This window comes from Cardiocondyla obscurior, linkage group LG05, assembly GCF_019399895.1.
Source record: "Cardiocondyla obscurior isolate alpha-2009 linkage group LG05, Cobs3.1, whole genome shotgun sequence".
In the NCBI taxonomy this organism is placed as follows: Eukaryota; Metazoa; Arthropoda; class Insecta; order Hymenoptera; family Formicidae; genus Cardiocondyla; species Cardiocondyla obscurior.
The window spans coordinates 1,852,600-1,875,492 of NC_091868.1; the positions used below are offsets into that span (position 1 = coordinate 1,852,600).

General features: G+C 41.2%; 1 protein-coding gene across 1 annotated transcript in view; it reads left to right on the forward strand.

The window, feature by feature from the left end:
* Nucleotides 1–8,666, forward strand: part of Tis11 (Tis11 zinc finger protein) — a 29,243-nt gene extending 20,577 nt beyond the window's left edge. The window contains exon 2 of the mRNA XM_070657154.1: nucleotides 1,289–8,666. Within this exon, the coding sequence (XP_070513255.1) occupies nucleotides 1,289–2,422 (1,134 nt within the window). The 3' untranslated portion in view covers nucleotides 2,423–8,666. The remainder of the gene's footprint in view (nucleotides 1–1,288) is intronic.
* Nucleotides 8,667–22,893: the final 14,227 nt, after the last annotated feature.

A 22,893-nucleotide genomic window follows, 5' to 3' on the forward strand; every position in this document is an offset into this window, starting at 1 on the left:
TAATTACACCTCGGAGAAGCTACACGTGATTCCGGGAAATAGGATGCACAAGGCGGTTCGTCGATGCTTCTTCGTGCGCATCAATCTTTGTGAAAGACCGTATCGAATTAGTCAACGGCATAATGAATGAATCGCTCCATTGTAATATTCATATTTCTTAGACACGCATGTCTTAATATTTCATTCTTAATAGCGAAATATGTCGTGTCAGAATTAAACCAGCTTTATGGTAAAAATTAATCTTACTGTTTAACAGCGAGCACTATTCTTCCATTATATGTATATATGTTGCACTTTTTCAAGATAATATATATATAAAAAAAAAAATACTGTAATTAGAAGTAGAACATTTGTTTTTGTAATGTTAATAAATTTTTTTTTCTTTGAATAAGTTGAAAGATTATAAAAAAACTCTTAATGCATATGTTCGCTGTTTAGTTATCGTAATTTATCAGTCTTAAAGAGGTTTATCGCTCTTTAAATCTACAGTTAACTTATCTTAATTTTTGCTGTTGATGTAATTAAAAGAAAAAAAAAAAAGTTGCACGAGAAAATATCTAGGTTAAACAACGAAAAATTGTTAAACGAATTATTCGCAGCTGCAATTCAAGTGGCATCACTTCAGATACACTACAATTTTATTTGTTTGTATTTGTTTTCTATTATCTATGGACTACGAAGTGAAGAGAGATAAAGACTCGTAAATTAAATCTTATTCAGATTTTTCATACGCCTGTATGTTTCATAAGCCCATTTTAGTCCGTTGAACTGCGTTATCATTTTTATCCGATAAAGATATTCGTTCCTTATTGTGATAATAAAAGAGGTAGTCGCTTGTATTTTATATTCTTCAATTTTACACGGAATATTACAAACGAATTAAAATATTCAACGTAATAAAAAATAAAGTTAACAATTATTTTCGCGATATGAAGCGATCTACGCGAGAAAATCCTCCATGGGGTCACACTCTCGACAATTTTTAAAGTTTATAAAGAGTAAAAAGTTTCTTTTAAAAAATAAAAAATTTTGTTTGATATTTTTTTTCGGTGGCTCTTGAAGAAGTTGTTTCGATATGTCTCGTCTCCGGTCTACTCGACACGCTATCTGCTCTCGCCGTCGCGAAATTCTCAAGTTATCGTCCGCACCGCCATTTGAAGCATCAAATTACTCACGCGGCAATTTCAGTTACACGATAACGCGTCTGTCGTCGCGACATCGCGCGTAAATAACAGGAATTTCAAAATTATATGGCTAACCGAACCATCGCCTTTCTTTTTGATTGCAGAATGCTGGCTCGACTAAGGCGAAGGAGCCTCCGTCATCTCCAACGACGACGAACCCAACGAACAGCGGCATCGCCGGTGGCAACAACGTCGGCAACGGACACGCGCCTTTGAAACGCACCTATACCTCCTTGATGACCACGCTAATGGAACAGCATCGAAAACTGGACCGTAGCGTGAGCGAGCCGACTTCGCGCTACAAGACAGAGCTCTGCCGTCCGTATGAGGAAAGTGGCTCGTGTAAGTACGGCGATAAATGCCAATTCGCGCATGGTTACGGCGAGCTGCGCAACTTGGCTCGCCATCCGAAGTACAAGACCGAGCTATGCCGCACCTTCCACACGATTGGCTTTTGCCCGTACGGTCCGCGTTGCCACTTTATCCACAATTTCGAAGAGGCGCGTATACACAATCAGAAGGTGAGCGCTCAGCTTGGCTCGACGCAGCCTAACATAGTCGGGTTAAATCCGCTGATGAGCGCAGCGGCCGCTGCTGCGGTAGTATCCGCGACCGGCAACAGCACCGTCACGAGCAACAGTGTCAATGCCAACAACGTCAACGTGAGCGTCAGCCTGCTCGAGCAACTCGCGGCGTCGTCCGCGGCAGCCGCTGCTACAACGTCAAACCTCATGCGAACGAATTCCTTCACTTTACCAATTACTGCTCTTACTACGCAACGATCGTCGCTGAGCCTGGCCACGAATCATCATCACCACCAGGTACACCATCATCATCATTGCGCGAATTCGGTGATCGGGGCAACGAAGCCAAAGCCGCTCAATCTTAGCCCGACGTTTTCACTTGGCAGTTCCGCCGATTCGGTTTCACCGTCGTCTAGCCTCAGTCAGTCACCAACCAACTCCATGGCGAGCTTCTTCAGCGACGACTGCAGCCAGCAAACGGTTTCATGCACGAATCTGCAAACGACACCGTTCAGTTTCGGTCAGGACTTTAGTTTGCTCGCCTGCTCGAGACAGAGCCCGAGTCCGCGCAATAACGCCGTATGTCATTCGCTCGCTTCCGACGAGGTAGCGCCCAGAACACCCTCCCCGTTGTCACCGAACACGGAGTCCAGGTTGCCGGTTTTCAATAGGATCAGCAGCACCCTGGACAGTTTCGAGAACCTGAAAATTTAGGCCGGTTTTATGATCGCCGCGCCGCGAACCGTAAAGAAGAAAGACGGAAATTCGTCCGCGCGAGTCTTTGCGCTCGGAATAGAAAAGACATTTTTCACGTGGATTGACACGAGGTTTAGACGGGGTAACTTTCCCGCAGATTTTCGCGAGGTCGAATTAACGTCTTTTCTTTCTTTTTTTTCTACACATCTAGTATCACCGTTTGCGTGCGATTTCTTATCATCGATCGTTAATCCTGAGAAACAATTTAGACACACGTCAGGTTTCATTATCCTTGAACCTTTCCCTCTTTTTTTATACATTATTATAACCATAATCTTTTCATATATATCATCGTACTATTGTAATATATTACTATATTACTACATATATTATATTATCATATTATTATTAATACATATTTATCGTCTTATAATCTATCTATTTCTTCTTCTTTCTCATATTCTATCGTTAGATGCGAATGACGTTTTAGCAGAAAAGTGAGATCAGCCCGGAAGTCTCAGTCCGCTCGCTTACGCTCGAAAATTAAAATGATCGGAGAAAAAAGAGGGGAAAGGGATTGGTGGATGGGTCAGTAGGCGACAGAGGATACCAAGCGTAAATTTATTCCGAAACGTGACTTTCCTCCGTGCAAGTTGTTCATTGATCTCACTTGGTAGATCCTCGTTGCGCCGTTCGATCCTCACTAACCTACTAAGTCCGTATTCCGTTGCCCTTTTTTTTTTCTTCCCCCCCATTAAGTTTTTTGAGTTACGAACGTAGCGGCGTCGTTAAATCCGGGGCAGGTAAAATGTTGCAATATCCAAATAACATATACGATAACGTTTCGTCGAGTTTCTTCTTCGGAGGAGGAAGGGTGAGGAAAGTTGTCTCGAGAGTGAAAGTAAAGGCGAGAACAAGCACTCCAGCGACCGAGCGAAATAACTAGAGAGAGAATAGAAGAAGGAGAGTGCATGACAGAGTGTATGAGTGAGCAAATGAATAAGAGAAAGAGGAGTGATATACGCGAAGCCAATTAACGCACTGTGAACGGCGTCGTTTGCCGGAAAAATTTCATTTCTCAATTGAACATGATTTATCGCGATCACCTATTGATCTCGAAGGAAAGAAAAAAAAAAAAAAATTAGAGCATCGCGGATAAGTGAGATCGACGCCGTGAATTTATGAGAATATATTTCTTGTTTCGCACTACGCGAGAATACGATGACTGTATTTATCGAACATACGCGTGACCCTGTTTTAAATACGAACGTCGCGATTTTTCTTTTTTAGAACAAAAGGTTTTTATTCCTGGCAATTTTCATAAATGGACTAAACTGTAGAATAGTTTAGAGTCGTTTTTTTTCTTTTTTTTCCCCCCTCCCCTTTTCTTTTCGTTTTTTTTTGCTTTTTTATTTTTTTATTTTATCAGTCACGCGAAAAGTAAGAAATTAGGTGGCGAATAAAGATTTGACTTTTACTTTTTATGAAACATTCGAAAAGATTATCGCGACGCCGTTTCCAGTGCAAGAGCGATCGTTGGATCGCGCAAGTGAGTGCCTTTTATAAACTTCAATTGTCTTCCATATTACAATGAATAGGCTACGCAGTGCGAAAGAGGATGATGATAATGTGAGAGAAAGAGAGAGAACAAAAATTGATAAGTATCAATAATGAAAAATATGATTGAGTGTGTATTGCGTTTGATTAAAATAAGTGTATTGAGAAATAAGTAGAAATATATTTTAGATGTATATATTTTATAAAATATATACATGATACACGAAAAAATCCACGCACCAACGCACACATACACCCCGAGAAAGAAGAAAATTACGCATTTCGTATTGTCGAATTGTTTGGAATGCTGGCACTCGTCCGGCGTTTCTCTTCTTCTCGGATAAAAGAAAACACTTCTTTCTCGTCGCGAGGCTCGTTGATTTCTACCTTTCAATTTTTTTTCTTTTTTTTTTTTACGTACACATGTATATGTTACATATTTAACGGTATATGTTGCACCCGTGATCGCGACGAGGAGAGAGAGAGAGACTCACTTTGGCGCGAACGACAGAACTATGGTAATGCCGATTTATTTCGTATGTATTGCCCTTTCCCAACAAAAAATGTGATAACTGTAATATTATATTAAAAAAAAAATGTGGTAACTATTGCATATAGAAATATTTACTATTATAAAAAAAAAAAATATGCTATAATAATGAAAATGCAAAAGATAAAAATGTGAGAGAGAAGAATGAACGAGATTGATTAAATGAATGAGTGAACGAATGAAAGAAAGAGAAAGAAAATAGCGTAAGAGGCGGAAGTCGAAACGCTCGTGCGGGCCGCGTGATTTCTCGAGGAGACATTTGTGGCATTTTTCTTTTAAAAGAACCGACTTAAGTTTAAATTAGGAAGGTCTAAAAAAAAGTCGATTGTTCGCAAATCTCGGCGGGGGAGCATCGACGCCGTGTCGCTTCGACGTGAATTAACAATTACAAAAAAAGAAAGAAAATAAAAAAGGGGCCTTCAAACTGACGTGGTTTTCGAAAATCGATATCATTTTGTACATAAGCGCTACACTCTTTCTTATGCTTACACAAGGAAATGTTTTCGTTTAATTTATACTTGGATGCAACTTTGTTATTATAAATTTACTTTATTATATTATTATTATTATTATTATTAATATAATTATTTTTATTATTAATTATTAACTAATTTCTATAATTATTGCTCTATCATTATATTATTATTATTCGCAATTAATATCACTTCATAATCAGTTCCCTTCCAACAGCAAACTATAAAAAGTAGATTCTGTTCATTGTCTCCTTATTTCGTTTCTTTTTTTCTTTTTTTTCTAAAGAAATAAACGCGAGTGCTTTTTTTATCCACCGCAAAATACATCAGCTGATCGTTATCTACATGCGAGCGCGATATCAATGGCGTTCTAACGTAACGCTAATATTGTGTCTCACAACTAATATATTGTCTTACTGATATGTATCATAATTATTATGTTGATCGATGTATTTGCTTTATTTAAGCATCTAATCTAGTTAGCAGCAATCATTCCTCCATCAATCGACTTCTATGTATATCTCATTGCCGTCGTCGCCGAACCAAAAAGGCCCCGTGTTCTTCATAATTAATTACATAAAATTATTAACGACAAATACGTTTTATAACGTAAACGATTTGTATTATTAATACTTTAACGATAATAATTTAATTGTGACTTTTGTTCTGACACTCGTTAGGTTTAATTGTCGCACGTGTGTAATTAAACTATGCTTTTACTTCGACATGAAATAACATCTGATAATAAGATGATGGTGAAGCTTGAATAGTAAAGTTCACGAAAATAAGCAAAAAAAAAAAAACAAAAAAATTAAGAGATTGCACAAAATTTAATTTTAAAGTAATTTTGAACTCGCTCCGATTGCGCTTAGATTTAACAGTGTGATTTGTACGGTTGTGCATATTTCTTTACTCGAGGGAAAATGCAATTGAAATTGCTGCTAAAGTAACACCTTCAATGTTGTGCCAGTCGCGCAATTAGAAATCGGGGACGGAAATAGAGAAAGAAAGAGAGAGTGAAACGAGGACAGACTGAGACAGACGCGGAGAGTGAAAGTCTCCTTACGAGACAAGTTACAAGACGTTCGCGCAGATCGTAGGAGAGGACCGGAGGGATTCGCGAAAAAAAAAAGCACGGAATTATTTGTCCGCTAGGCAGTTGTAGAAAAAATATACAAATCGATGTTGCTCGTCGCGAGCTCGGGATATAAGTTTGGCGACATCGTCGGTGGGCATACGTGAAAGCGACGACGGCATTCCGGTCGAAGCATAGCGGCTGGACGCATCACGTGGAGTCCCGAAAATGCGCTTTCAGATTTCCCGTTCGAATCTAATCGCCCAAACGAAACTCACAGATCCTCTCCGATTAATTTGCTCATCTTTAATCCTTATCGGATCTGAAAGATTCTTTTTTTACAGAATTGAATGCATGCACACGAGTGTTTTGTTTCTTTATTTGTCTTTAATGTGCAAGACCCGCGAATAAGCGGGAAGCATTGCTACTTCTGTTCCTAAGACAGATGTTTCCTTTTTTTTTTTTTAATACATTTTATTTTTAATATAATTTTTTTTTCTTAATTTTATTTATTACAAATTAAATGTATCATTATTATTTTCGAATTAAAATTATTTTCTTAATTCGATATCTCTTATTCTCATACGCTCTTTGCTTATAGAATAAGATTTATTCACATCGCTTAATGCGAAAAAAAAAAGATTAAATTAAAGTTTCAATTTATTTTCTTTTAGAATAAAGCTCTATGTTTGCCTTTTTTTTTTCTTTTATTTTTTCTTTTGTAAACTTTGATTTATTTCGGATTTATTCAAAACATTTCAACCATTAAATTTATTAACTTTTTAGTTGCCGTGTGTACATACATTTAATATACGTTTGAATTGAAAAGTTCTTTAACAAAAACGAATACATAACTTTAGAATTAAATTTTTTTCCTCGTTATGAATTTTTTGGTAGAGCGTTACTTTATTTTAGCCACTAGAGAAATAGTAAATTTATTATATTACGTCGTACCGGTGCATTTCGTTTATTGTGAACTTTAAAGATATCGTTTCACGTATCGCAACTAAAGGGTTAATTGCACCCGAGCTAAGACGCATCGGATGGACTCCATATGTATCCAGCCACCCCTCGCGTTTATTGTCCTACTTATAGACTTGATTTGCATATCAAATATCTAATACTTTTTCAGCGTATAAATATCTAAGGATAAATAATTAAAATAACAAATAATCTACCTTACGTGTATGTCTCTTTTTTAATTTAATATATTTATTTTTTCAATCAAGTATTTATATATTTATACAATATTTTATACTGCGCTCTTCACAGATTAGATACACGCTATATATGTAATGCGCGTTACGATATAATGTGAAACAGGTCGATCTCTTGGCTCTCAGAGGAAACCGATATATCCCGCCTGTGCACACACACACAACATACACACGCACACGCGCGTAGGGTGTATGTGTATGTATATATTGTAAATATATGTACACATACGCGCAAGCACACACACACATGCGTACGTAACACACACGACATATGCGCGACAAACATCCCGCGTACGTTTTCGCGGCCCGTTTCTTCCTTTGTAACGCTTCCGAGTCCCTTTTCCGATTTCCTTTCGCCGGCCAGCGCAATTCGTTTTCCCGGCCGTCAAGAAGATAGCCGCCGGGAGGCACGGCGAAAGCGAAAAACAGAGAGGAAAGCGAAAGCTTTTCGCGTATACTTAACGCCTTAAATGTGATACACGGCCAATTATCCTCGCGCGCACGAGAGAAAAGTATTCTCTTTTGCACGTAAGGTATTTAGCTGTGAAAAGAAAAGTGTCTTCGGTGATACATACTAAATATATATTATAGATTTGTGCGACAATCGAAATGAAACAACGGGAGCCAATTGATAGGCTGGCGGAAGTCGTTCGAGTTTCACTCGCGCGGAGAGAAATTCATTGTTTCCGAACTTTCGTCGCGATCACCTTTTCGTTTCTTTCTTTTTTTTTTTTTTTTTTTCTTTGCCTCCTGTCCCTTCCTTTTTTCCCCTGATTTTTATTTAAACGATTTGGTTCTGCGCAAATCGTGCAAATTCGTTTGATTTGACATATACTTTTTCGTAACATAAAATTGATTTTAAATGAACAAACGAATTGTTTGATAAAATTTAGAAAAACTGGCGGTCGCTGAAAGTTCCGTAAAAGATCGTCTCCATAACGGGTATTCTCGAACGGCTTCGGTCTAATCCACAATGGGACCATGTAACCAATGATAACCGTGAAATGCGTTTAGATTTTCGTTGTCAAAGGACTCGGGCTTATAAAAAAAAAAAAATAAAAAATAAAAAAAAAATTGTAACGGAAAGAGGAAGTGGAGAAGTGCCGTTCGTTTCGAAGTGAGATCCCGAAGAAAAAGAGGGGTACAGTGTGTCGATTTTTTTATTTGAATTTTTTATTTTCCGTTTCGGTTTTTCCACTTCGAGACCTTCGGCCGGTCGTTTCCTCTCCCCCGATAATTATTCTCTTTTGTTTTGTTATGCGAAGTAATATGCTCGGTATACGCCAAGTATACAGAGCCGAAGTCTCATGTAACACACGGAAATGTAAAATGTAGTTTGATAAGTATTGCCAACACTATCTATTTAATACATTTTATTATTACAAAATAATGGGACCGACGATGTTATTTAGATCTTCTTCCCTATTGCACAGCAACAGGTACGTTAAACATTATTTTTTATATTTTAGCGTTACTAAAAAATTATATTAATCACATGCGGCGTGATCTTTAATTTAATTTTAATTCATATTATTTTAATATTTCCCATTATTTTGCACATATTAAATTTTTTTTTCTATTTTTTTTTTACTTTATCGCCTTGTCGCAATTTTTTATTTCATTGATATTCATATTGCAATTACTTTAAATATGTTTTTTTTTTTTTAAGTTTTAAAATGAGAAATGTATTTTGATACTTGAAAAATAGCGATGGTTCTCTGAGATATAATTCCTATAATGGGCAATAGTAATAGGAGTCAACAATGGAATATTGGCTCGATTATTAACTGTCATATCGAAGAGAGAACGATTCGTCATTTTAGTACCTCATCGCGTGTTGATCATTTTGACATTGATTGGCTTCCGATTGATTTATCTATCATTCCGTGCTAACCCCGACGTCATTTGCGTTGCCTACGTCAGCTCATTTTCTCATTCTGAAACTGGATAACGTCACAAGGTCAATCGGCGTAGCTTCCTAGTTTGCGGCTTGCTGAACAGCCGCCTGACGTAAGCCCCATCGACTACGAGACGTCTAGTAATATTTTACACGCCGACAATATGCGCAACCAAATGATTCGATTGGACACACGAGTGCGACGATACGTAAATCATCGTTAAAATTGGCCGGTGAATCAATTGCGAATCTGTTTTATATTCGTATACTATCTCGTCAATCATTCATTAGCGTCTTTATTGCCACACCTCGCCCATTTGGATAATAATGTCCGAATTAATTTAATGAGATTATTGAACCTCGTTAGGAATTAATTGATTGCAAGGCGTACAAACGGAAACCGTCTCGCCTTTCATATTCGCGACGTATTTTCTCTCATTTCTTACCAAAAGACGCATTCTCTCTTCATTTCTAAATGTAACGCGGCGATGAAATGTTAATTCAAATTGCTCTCGTCGAAAGTATCTCGTGCAAGTTTCACGATAAGATTGTAAGTGAAATGGAAGTTGGAGGAAAGCGACGCGACAAGTTGCGCTCACCGTCATGCGCAGGCTTTTGTAATGGACAGCATTCCGTACAATTGTTTTTTTTTCCATCTATGTTTTTCTATTTTTCAGCCCGAACGTGCCTGATGTAAAGCTGAGAAACGTCACGTGTTACGTCAAGACATTTTTACGAATCTTTATGCACAACGTAGTAACTGAATTCGATCAGTGACACGTATAAGCAAGGCTGCACTCGTTCTGCAGTCAGCATTTATTCGCATTCCATCTCTCCTCCCTTTCCCGCCTCTCGCGTGCACCTTTCTCTCGTAGAAACCCGAGCAACATAAATTATTACAATTAAAATTACTCAATTTATTATTTATTCTGCATCGCGATAATTAAATAATACGTGACTTAAAAAAAAAAAAAATTGCGCGTTTAAATTTACGCTAAAATGCAAAGGCATACTTAGCCAAATAATAACGAAACGCATGGCATATTCTCGATTTATTCTTTCCCGTGTCGTATTAAATGTAATTACATTTCTGTAATTACACGTTACGCTTTAGAAACATAATTTTATTTCGCGTTTTGTATTTTTTAATAATGATTAATCATATTGATTAACATAGCTAATTAATACTAACGATATTTGCGTGTCTGTAAGTTTGGTTTTATTTAACAATGCGGCACCACGCGATGCGTCATTCGCCAGGGAGTTAAACATCATTATTATACATAACTGAACCAAACATAAACCACGTCGCGAGTTATCACGTCAGTGGTTATAACCAACGACGTGTTATCCTCGATCATATCAGGTCTTTGCTCGCCGGCCCTGACCGTTCCGGTCTCGTTGCTTACTGCAGCCGACGATTATGCAGAAAAAGACCTAATTTGCGAGTTTATCACCCGGTGATACTTAACTAATTGAATGAACTGTCTTAATCAATGCTGCGCGCATACTAGTTTCTAGACGTAATTATAATAAAACACAACGGACGCGGGAACAAGATGGGATCTTGACAAATTTTTTGCGAGTTTAAAAAAAAAAGAAAAAGGGAAATTTGTTTTAATTGAACAATGCGTGATCGAAAGAGGCGAGATTTCGAGCCTGGTTACACGCGTGTCATTATATTTAGGCGTCAGTGTCAGCTGAAAGCATCTTTGAAAACGGTACTCGAGCGGTCTGACATGTCGCGCGCGGAGTCACGTTCCAAGGCTCGCTGGTACGGTTTGCACATCCGGTTACATTTAACGTGGGCGCAGTGCTCAGCCACGCCATACGGTGCATTAATGTATAACGAATCTGAATGCGCTAGCTTGATTTCTATTAACGGATCCGTTTCTAAATCTAATTAGCATCTAAGCAGCGACTGTTACGACGCTACGTTACTTTGCAGAAACTGATTCGCTGGATTTAACGATCTGGAAATCAACGGACTTGTAATTAAACATCGTACTTTCGAAACGAAAAGGATTAATAGAATTTCCGGCAAATTGGGTTAAGTAGGGACGATATATCTTTCCTCAACTTTCAATGTCGAGTATTATTAAATATCAAAATTAGTCTTCGCGGTTTTAGAGGTCGGTCTGAATTTTTTGCTTTCATCCCTCGTTCCTGCATTCGTGTCTCCTGCAGGTTGTCGACCTTTCCGATATCCAATTGCCGAGATTCGAGAAGTGGACAGCGCACAAGATTGCCGAGGGCGAGCGTGAAACCGAAACTTTATTATAAATGCAGTGATTTGTTTTGCTACGGGGAAAAAAAAGAAAAAGAAAAAAAGAGAGAAAAATACGAAACTAGTCGCTGTAGACATCACGTTGGCTCAAATTCCCTGCGGTTTCCGTTACTGCGTTACTCCCGGCTCTTTATCACGGCTGTGTTCCAAAGGCCGTTAACCTCCTCCATCGCTCTTTTTCCTCGTGCTCCTCTTCTCGGGCTTTTGCCCGGTCGTCTGCCGTTCGCCGCTTCTTCCTTCTCTTCTTCGCTCGCTCCGCGTCTCTTCCCACCCTTCGCAAGCCCTTCGTCTAAGACCGGCGCTGTTCTCTTCCAAGTTTCTCTATGCTCAGCCCGTCTCTTCGCTTATCTCGGTCTCCCCCTCGTTCATCCCGAGAGTTCGTGGCCACTTGGTCGCTTGGTTACTTGGTTACTCGGTTACAGACCGCGGCGGAGATCGCGGAGAAAAAAAAAAAAATTTAAAAACTCTGACCGCTCAAGGTACATACATACATTCACGTGAGACTTACAATATTTCGATTCCATTCGCGGAGCATTAAAAAAAAATTTTTTTTAATATATATACATTAAAAAGAAAAAAGTAATTGAATAATTCAGTAACGTAATTTATCATCGGTGCAATATCGTTTAACACCAAATCATAATTCTCATCGTCGCGTAAAGCGTAGATAATCCTGTAACACCTCTTGCAAAATCTGTTACATAAACCCGTGCCTCGTTGGGTATAAAAGTCACGGCGCGTATTAACTTTTGAAGTGAGATACCAATGATTTACGAGGCCATCTTCATTTTTGCTCGCTTACGCGAACGGCGTTTTTTAAATAAATGACCTCGTTAAAGGATCTCCCGATTTCTTCGGGTCTTTTTACCTTTATCGCATTTCTGATTGCCCAAAGTTAATGGCAGGCGCACACGTACGCGCGTTTTTACGGCATAAAGTTAATAAGAATTTATAATTACGCCGTGCCGCGGAGCCCGAGCGGGAGTCGGCGTAAGAAACCGATTGCCGTCACCGTAGGAATTGCCCGCGGAGTAATAGTATCTTGTTTTTATTCTCCGCAAAAACGTCGAGAACCGAGTAATAAATTCACTCCCGTTTTCAGTATGTCCGGTTTCCGAAATGGATCGTCCCATCACGGGGATCCCTTTTAATCGATATTGCAAATTTTTGCAGACGTGCAATCCTCAAGCTCGCGTTACAAAGATTACAAGCGTCTCTCGGCAAAAGGGTATAATCAGAAGGACAGCTATATTATTGCACAAGTTTTAATTTGAGAGTCCGAAATTAACGTTTTTCTTTTTCTTTTTATTATTATTATTAAGAGTCACTTGTTGTTTTATACGTGTTGCGGTGTAACTTTTTTCATTTCCTGGCGTCGCAACGAGTCTCCCTGCTTATAAAGCACGAATCTCCCGAGTCCTGCTAGGAAACCTCGTTGTAAAATTAGGATTACCCGTATACGGTGTACAATTGCGTTCTCCAGAGCAATTGCACGCTGCATTACGCGGCGCGGTGCACGATGTGCGGCGAGTGACGGTTACGTGTCATAAACTACCGTTAATTTAAAAGGACTGGCGAGTTCGAATTCGAGTAATTTCCACGAAAGGCTAATTTCATACGGCGAATAAAACGTCCGCGGGTAACAGCACGACGCGAAGCGGATCTATGCGCAGCCTTTAACGTCCGGGTGTGCACGCCTCGCCTTAACGGCAGAATTACATAAACCGCGTATCTTGATTGTCTGGACACGATTCGAATTACCCGAGATAATGATAACGGCCGTATCGGTACCAGAAATTGCATCTTTTTCTAAAACGCACCCCGGTTTTTTTTTCTTTTTTTTTTACAATCTTACTACGCATCAGTTTAATCGTCCCTCGATAGCGAGCTTTTCTTTTCTCGTGATGAAGGATCTCACAATTTTTTTTTTACGATTTATCATATACTTGTCCAACGAGATGCTAAAATCGGTATCGTAACACAGTCGCTATAGATAAAAAAAAAATTACTCTGACTAATTAGTCAGCGCCGAAGGTAAATCAACGAGATTGCGTTGTAACAGATAATTATATCTCTACGGAATGACGAAATATATTATTGCCCGTGCAATCTATAACATTTAAGATAAGTATTTCAACATTTCGACATTTGAACAATGACTGGGAATTTTCGTACGCACGTTCGCGAGTGGGCGGAATTAATAATATTATTTCACGGTTGAACGAATTAAAACGTAGACCGCATACCTTCGGCGTCGCTTTCAATGTTAGTTTGATCTGGTATTTAAGCTGCGCTCTTGTAAAATAGCGATCAATAATTCAGCGAGCGGGTCGGTGATCGCGTACCAAAGTATCGGGAGCATGCATCGGTGCTCCGCGTACTTCGTTCAGGTTGATAGGCACGGCAAAAAAGCGCGCGAGCGTCGTCACATGTGGGCAAACAGGCAGAGCAAACGATCGGACGTGTGTGCCTACCAAGGTACGACGTGAGACCGTTGGTTATTTCAATATTACGTCACGAGATGAACGAGTGATTTGTATTTGTACGAAAATTACTACCGAGACCCTCGATATACCCCCAGATGCACATGTAAATGAGAATGGACATCTGCGATGGGCAAACAGTAGCGCGTTGTCATTAGCGGCGGATTATCATTTCACGCTAACGTTAATGTAAATTTTTTACCATCGTAATAGGTGCAGCGCCGTGATTCTTTTTTCCTTTTTTTTCTTTTATCTTTCAACAAAAATATGTTCGAATGTATTAGCACCGGTATCAAGTGCCCACTAAGTTACACCGCGTGCTCAATTTTTTAAATAAAAAAAAAAATAAAAAAAAATGTATTAAATCAGGAACATCGTAAAAGACTGACGGTAATATCCTCGATACTGATATCGATGATTAGTTCGTTGTAACTGGCGGACGTGTTCTTCCCGGTTGACAATGCGAGCGCATACGAACGTGGAAAAGAAAAATCTCTCCGGCGTTCGCGGCGGACGGGCTCATGTGCGCCGTTGACCGAACTGGTTGCGCGAAGTTTTTTGGCCTGCTCGAAAAATAGATAAAAATGTGCGAATAAACGCCGGTCGCGGCTCAGGGACAACCGGTTGCCATCTTGCTTTCTTATATAAGTCCCTCCTTGGTCTTAAAGACGTTCCATCGCCGTGCACTCGCTAACATTTGACTCGCCTTCGCTTATCTCGCTCTCTCCTCTCCTTGTTTCTTCTTCTCTCCCGTATTCCTGTTCCTCCTTTCTTTCTCTTTCTCTCTCTCTCTCTCTCTTTATCTCTCGTTGTCCTCTTCTCTTCGCCGTTCGTTGCTACAATCATCCCTTTCGCGCTTGTGCGTCTGAACGTCTCTCGTGCACGCTTTCCTCCTTTCAACCTCCACCTTTCTTTCCGTCTCTTCGTTTGCCGTTTCACTTCTTGACGCCAGTATCTCCTCCCTTTCTGCCTTCTCCCCGCTCCCCCTTACACTTCCTCGGTCACATTTTCAAACATACTCATCTCACCAAGGTCCATCTTCTCCGTCAGGGCCGCACCGTACCGCGCGAGCCGGACTAGATTGAGCTTACCGATGCGAAAATGAGCTTTCCACTTTTTACGTTCCGCGTACGTACATCTCGACTCGGTAACTTCCGTATTTCACTTGTAATAACTACCGCAACTAAAGCTATTAGACTGTGTAACACGTAGATGAGGACGGTTCTCTTATCCGACATTGTATATCGCGATGATGTCTTGCATTTAGAAAAATCAAAATTTGCGGTAAATATCAAACGTGACTAGAAATTTAAATCAAACTGATAAAATAATACGTATTATCATTTAAAAAAAAAAAAAAAATTGCCGCAAACTCGTCAGATATCTGCCATAAAGATGTCAGATAATACCAGAACAGTATCTGGGAAAAACAATCGGAGGTCGAGAGATGGGACACGCGAGATAAAAAGATTGAGAGGGGTGAACGAACGTGTGATATATTTAATAAAGCACATATTGACGGCCACGTCGCTCGTCGATTGCATTTGCATTGAGCGCAAGGAGACGATTGCCAATCTTTTTACGTCAAGCTAGGAAAAAAAAACCTCTTTCCCTCTTACGATCAACGCGCGCCTTGAGAAGCGCTATCTTTTTTTTTTGCTCGCTAACCTACCGGCTTATTATAATTGCCGTGATAATTAAAAAAAAAAAAGATTGAAACACGCTTCTTCTGTCACACAAATGACTACGAACTAAACGATCGGACAATTTATTTCGGTGCCTATTTATAATTAACGTTGATCTTTCAAAATCGTTTCGAAAATTATTCTTTTCCTTTATCACTTCCAATAGTCGTAAACTTTCTCCTCTAAGCACACGCACGCGCTTTTACTTTTGATATTAAAAATATTCACGTGGAAGGAACTGACTACCTCCTGCAGGCCTCTCTCGTAACGATCTCGAGAGTGAATTGAGGAAGCGCATAAGTAGTTAATAAGAAACCACTAATTGTTTCGTGCCTTTATCTCTTTTTTTTTTCTTCACGCGTGTACGCGCGCGTCGTATTCTTTTCCGTGCCATTAAAATAGCGGCTGTATTTGTACAATCTAATTCCCGTGGGAGATGCCGATCGTTATCATCGATTTCGATTAGAGGGTCATGTCTAAGGCGTGTGTCGCAAACAATTAACAAGTAATTATGAAATGATACGTTGCCCCAAGAGATTAATGATTACTGACGGAGACCCATAACGGGCCGCAGAGCCCCCAGACTATTTTCCCCGCCGACAATGATCGCGGTTGAATATAATTAGAGCATAATAAGGCTAATTACAAACGCGAAATACTTTGTAGCGCGCGCAATTCAAGTATGAAGGATTCAAATCACAGTATTAATATTAAAAATTAACGTTGCCACGGTCGCGACGAGTAAGTTTCCCTTTTTCATTTTTTTTTTATAAGCAGCGACTAATAGAGAGTCAGGAAATATTCAGACCGCCTGTGGGAATCGTTTCGAGATTAATTTGCACATTGCGCAACTGAGATTGCGATTCACGATTCTACATTCGTGAATTCCTGAGTAACGTCGCCTCGCAAGGACCAAATCGGAGATCTTAACGCGATTAAGACGCGCCAAGGTAAATTACACTGTTTAGCGTGTACATGCCGCTCGTCGACAGTATTTTTCGACGTTCTAGGTTACGAGGTAAGTTACCGCAGTTAGCAACACTTGATTCCACGTGCAAGGTTACGGTAGACGGACTCTATCTCCTGTTTAAAGAAGCAACAGTATATACGGTGAGATATTAAAAAAAAAAAGAAAAAAAAAACGTCGCCGTCGAATATTATTTTATATTATTTTATATTATTACAAGCTGAATATGCAACATTAATTGGTGTAATTACCTGTATCTTTCACGCGTCACATAACTCAGTTTAAATATAATTTGTTATTTCAATCCGTTAATATAGTACGCGCATAGGATGCATGTAAATAGAATTAACGATCAACTTTTTTGGTGTAATTAAAATGTAATTTTATCTCTGACGTTTCTTAATGAATCGCGACAAAAAAAAAGATAATTATTTTCCATTGCTTTTACATTGCGTAATTGTCTTTAAGTATTTCATTCAACATTACATAAGTCGAATATAAATAGTTCAACGTAAAAGCATTATTCGTTTGCGCTGCCTGGTTTCCTCACTTCTTTATTAAGTGCTGGACAAACTTATCTGAGAAATAACTTGTCTATCTCTTTCTCTATCTCGTGTCATAATATCAGAGGGAATGCTAGCTAATTTATTAAGTTATACTTTACGATAAAGCCTTGTGCAAGCTGCGTTAATACCAAATCGGAAACAAGTTTGCGCAACGTTTTCTGCCGCGTTTATTAATGAGACCGCAAGTATCGCGCAGTTATCATAGGTTAAAATGTTACAAAATCAACGAATCCGAGAAGGTTTTATCTTTGCTTACGAGTCAAGTTTGTTCACATGCGTGTCGTAAATATACGTATTTTAAGAAACACCTTAAGGAACAAGTCTAACTTAATTTTATCCACTACTTTCACTTGTGCTAAAAAAGAGAGACAGAGAGATAGAGAGAGAAAAAAATATACTGAAATGCTGCGAGATAACAGTATCACTGTACGTATAAGCCACCGTGTACGTGGCTTCGACTCTTCGTTCGCCGGTGTGTGCGTGCTCGCAAGAAAACGGGAAGACGAGGGGACGGGCTCGTCTCGTGAGGGAAAAAGACGCGTGCACGCAACCGACGACGGGAGGAAGAGAAGGAAAAGAAAAGAAAAGGGAAGGCGAAAAGCGGTGGGGGAGGAAAGAAAGGGAAAAGATCGACAAAGGCGGAGAAGGATTTTTTTGTTACCGCACGCGAGTGCATCGAAATATACGCGACACTTGCCGCGTTCGATCGCGCGACTGCTTATCGCGGGGCGATATGCGTTTGACGTGCGTGCGATGTGTACGATACGCTCCACGTGAGCTCGATTACCGTGTCGCGATCTTCCAAATTATGCCCTTGTAAAAGAAAAAATTAAACAAATTATAATTTAATCACGGATAAAAATATTATCAATCTCCGGGACTTTCAATTTTAATTAATAAATAATAAGAGCCATTCGACTAAAAGTACCAATATTTAATTTTAACAAATTAATTCTCTTTAATTGCCTTTCTTACGTGCGCGCCAAACCGATTTCGATACGCGCGCTGCATTTACTATTTTGGTAACGCTATATCAATAATAATGACGGAAGTAACACTTAGTATCGAGCCATTAATTAAGTAGACTCTTATCGGGTTCTATCTCGAGATAATTGCACCTGCGCACAATCAAAGGACCGTAAAAGTTTAGTTCACAGTTATTATTCATCGTCTGGGCGAAGTAAAAACGTATGGTACGCACCGCCGGTGCGTAATTAACGCGTTAATCGCGCTCAATTATTTGACTTTGTAAACAGTCAGTCGGTAGAATCTAATTTATAATCCGCAGTAGAATAGAATGGAACAGAACAGACCTTTCCGACTGGTTAATTTAATTAGAATGTCTCGCGGCCGCGGGCCGTAAACGCGCGAGCTATAACGCGCCTCGTATAATTGCGAGACACAGCGCAATTAATATAACGGATCCTCTTTAAGCTCCTCGATAAATCTAACGAAAAGCCATTAAGATGCCAGTGATCGCGGAGGACATGACTCCGTGGAAAACGTAGGGAAACGCACTGCGCGACGAAAAGAGTGATTAAACGTGCGACATGCGTTACACATACGCGCGGACTGTAGACAAGTCTTCGACATTAGTATTCATCAATCAGGATTTTAATCGAGAAGAATTTTAAAAAGGTAATTACAACATTTCTTGTCGACGTTATCCCCGTTCGTTATTTATAATTTCAAGTCTCCTTGGTCGCAATAATAAATGAGAGTACTTTTCATTGGACCATCGCGTATATATGTGCGTATTTTCACAACCGTTTCGAGACTAACTGTAACGAGATGATGAATAATACAGCGTGTCGCAAGCGCTGCATAAATTGCGCCTGATGCAACGATATATTTTCTTCGTCGAGAGAAAATCGAGAGATATACTCGGAAAATCTAACCTTATCTATGATGCCACGTAGAGAGCTCTGGCTCTCGAAACGGACGTCCAGGCATCTGCGTGCGTTCCCTCGCGGTTCCTTCGGTTTATTCTCGTGCACCTATGTCTCGCTTTGTCCTACGAATGCAGTTTCTTGCACCAGGACACACCGCCGTTATCCATTTACTGACACTCGACCGGGGCAATTAAAGATGAATCGATTAGTTCTGCATTCCGCCGCAATAGATTCGCGCACTCGTAGGCGGCTTCTTCGTCGCGGTCGAGATTCGCGTTTTGATTGAATTTTAATATTTAATTTAATTTTACTCGCAACCGCCAGTGATCGTACGCGGGTTAAGCGGCAAAAAAGTGCTGACGTGAAGAGATGGGTGACCCGACCGCGCCGACCAATCAGAGCGCTCTATCGATCGCCTGTTCGCTCCTTGTGCTCGACACGCTGCGCAGTCGAGAAGGTACGTCGGCCACGCGGTCAGCATCGGCTCTCGAGAAAAAGATGTCGAGAGGCATGTACGCGTGTTCTCCCGCGGTTTATTGTGGCTCACCTACGTCTCGCTGCGTCCTGAGAACGCAGTGGACCTTGCACAGGACACCGCCGCTGTCCATTTACCGACACTCGACCGGGCAACTAAAGGTGAATCGATTAGTTCTGTATTCCGCCGCCATAGATGCCGCGTGGTTGTAGTCGGGCGACGAATCGTGAGCACGGCAGGTGGCTCACTCTGTTACGCGGTTGTCCCTTTCTACCTAAGGGCCGATTTCTCTAACGATGAGTCTTATTGCGGAGCTTCGGGCGTGCGGACGTGTCGTTAATTGCTCCGCAATTACGTGTTTTTTTGACCGCGACAAGGACAGTCTCGCAAGTGCATACGTGTCGACGTAGTCGAGTCGGGAACGGGCGGTTATTCTCCGTACTCCTACGTTATTCCATTCGTTATCTTGTGCCTCGGAAAAGTGCTTCGGAACGACAAGGACACGCAGTAGGCACAGCTGACACGGAACATTCGATGTGCATTACTCTGCGCGAGAAGGACAGCGACGATCGGACCTATTGCCGTCTCACTTCTTTTATACGGTCATCTCTTTCTATCTAAAAGCCGAATTCTCAAACGGTGAGTCTTATTGCGGAGCTTCGAGAGTGCGGACGTGTCGTTAATCGCTCTGCATTTACGCGTATTTTTGACCGCGACAAGGACAGTCCTACATACGCATACGTGTCGACGTAGTCGAGTCGGGAACGGGCGATCATTCTCCGTACTCCTACGTTATTCCATTCGTCGTTCTGTGCCTCGGAAAAGTGCTTCGGAACGACAAGGATACGCAGTGGGCACAGCTGACACGGAACATTCGATGTATATTGCTCTGCGCGAGAAGGACAGCAACGATCGGACATATTGCCGTCTCACTTCTTTTATGCGGTCGTCTCTTTCTACCTAAGGGCCGATATCTCACATAGTGAGTCTTATTGCGGAGCTTCGGGAGTGCGGACGTGTCGTTAATTGCTCCCCAATTACGCGTACTTTTGACCGCGACAAGGACAGTCTCGCATACGCATACGTGTCGGCGTAGCCGAGTCGGGAACGGGCGATCATTTTCCGTACTCGTGCTTCATTCCATTCGTCGTTCTGCGCTTCGTTTTGGGCGTCGTAAAAGTGCTTCGGAACGACAAGAGGTTACGTGGCGGCCGCGGACAGCTTGCGAAGCGTCCGACGTGAATTGCGCCGCGTATTACTCGGACATTTTGGACTCTCGGCTTCCATTACAACTTTTTTCCCGTCAAGTGCCGGCGATCGCCATTTTGAGAGCGTCAAGTCTGCACCTCGCGCGTCGTCTCCGTCGCGGCACAGACAATCCGTTTCGAGCAAATAATTATTAAGGAACTTTAAGAAGACAAAGTGCGCGGGGAACATTTTATTATCGCGGCCCGTCTCGTTCGACGCTTGCCAAAAGTTTTCGGCCGCCGTTCATTCCGCCGGCGTGAATCAAGAGGTGACTTCGCTTTACGTGACGGCCAGCTTCATCGTCTCGTGATCGAGAACTTGACGGACGGGAGCCTCGTGGACTATATCACGGATGTCGTACGCGGAAGGATGACCCAACACGTCACATCTGAGAGGAGGAGGAGGCCCAGGAAGGGTATCCTGCCCCAGCGGAGCAACCCCGGGGTAAATATTAATTTTTATTTATAATTAAATGGCTTAGATTATTCACAAGGTTTTTTTGTTTTTTATTATTTTATTTAATTACATTTAATATTTACAAAATAATTTTTTTACTTTTCTGTTACAGAACAAGAGGACCTCCGCTGCTGTGCAGTGGAAAAAAGTGCCGCACGCCGATATGTAATTACACGAACCGTGGCTGGTTCGTCGGTCGCTTCGGAAGTGCCACCAATTGTCGGGCGTTTTTTTTAACGTTTATTTTGTTGCGGGAGTGCCGAGAAGTATCGCGCGGCAGTGTTAAAAAATTTTCGCGATTGTAACTTCACCCGGGCGCGGTCGCGAGTTACATGTGCGCGGAGGGATGACTCGTCACGTCCCATCTGAGTGGAGGAGCAGGCCCAGGATGGGCATCCTGCACCGGCGGAGCAACTCTTAGGTGAATATACATTTCTTAAAATAAAATATAAAATAAAAACGTTTACCCTTTTTTTTTTTAATTAATTTTATGAACCAATTTACATAATAATGTCTACAATAATATATTTTCTTTTATGTTTCAGCCAACGCCAGAATTCTACAACTCCGCTGAAGCTCATGCAGATCGGTGAGTCGCATGCTTTTCTTTTCTTTTGTATCTTGCAATTGAAGCTTCTTAGAAAATAGCGCTCGCATGGCTTCTTCAAGTTTCTCCATTAAAAATTGAAAGAAACATATCTTAGTGCTGCGAATATTCCTGTCGGTTTTATTTTTTCAAAAAGAATTGTGTCTTTTGCGACGAGAAAAGCACCGCTAGCTCAATTTGTTCTGGAGAGCAAGTGCTCCTTGGAAACAAGGCTGCTGTCATTTAGCGCGCGAGGGAGCGACGTACTCGACAAGGACGGTCTCGTGTTTTCATAAACTCTATTAATGAAACGCGCGCGAGTCAAGCATTCCCTCCCCCGCCGTCCGCTTTAGCGGCGGCTCGTCAGCGCGGTTATTGAGAGAACAAGGGACACGTTCGTCGAATTCGCGCGCTATTTCCAGCGAACGGTCTCGGAACAATACCCTCCGTTTTCCTGCGTCGGTTCGCGTCGGTTCGCGGGCACAAGTGCGCTACTTAGTCGGCCGCGTCGTGCGTCCCTCCTGACAATAAAACATAAATCCACCACGGAACCCGCGCCGTCGAAAGAAACTCTTATTTTAATTTCGTTTAATTCGTTATACGCATTTCGACACTTTCGTCGGGGAGAAATCGACCCACATTCGTCAGAGGCGCCGAACGAAACTGCAACGCGCTCGTAAACACGCGTCGCGGAGACAAAGGATTCCACGTTAGAGATGCGACGGTCCTATTTTTACAACGTAACCGCTAATGAGAGCTGCCAGTCCGCGGAATGCTCTCGCGCTAACTCGCTCTTTCGTTGCTGGCGGAACGCGCTCGGGTCGATCGACAGCAACGTACGCGTGTTCGACGGCCGGTTGTTTTGGCGTAGATAAATACGTTTCGTTACACGACGGTGCAGCGTACGCGAGCGTACTACCGATTTCTTAATAGCGCCTTAACCTTTGCCTCGGCGTGCATTTTAATGCGGCTAGCTGATACGGCTGAAGCGACTTTGTAAACAGTCGGTGTTGTTAAAACTGTTGATCCCCCACGACCGGCACGCAGGCACTTGGGTTACGTAAAACGTGGCTGA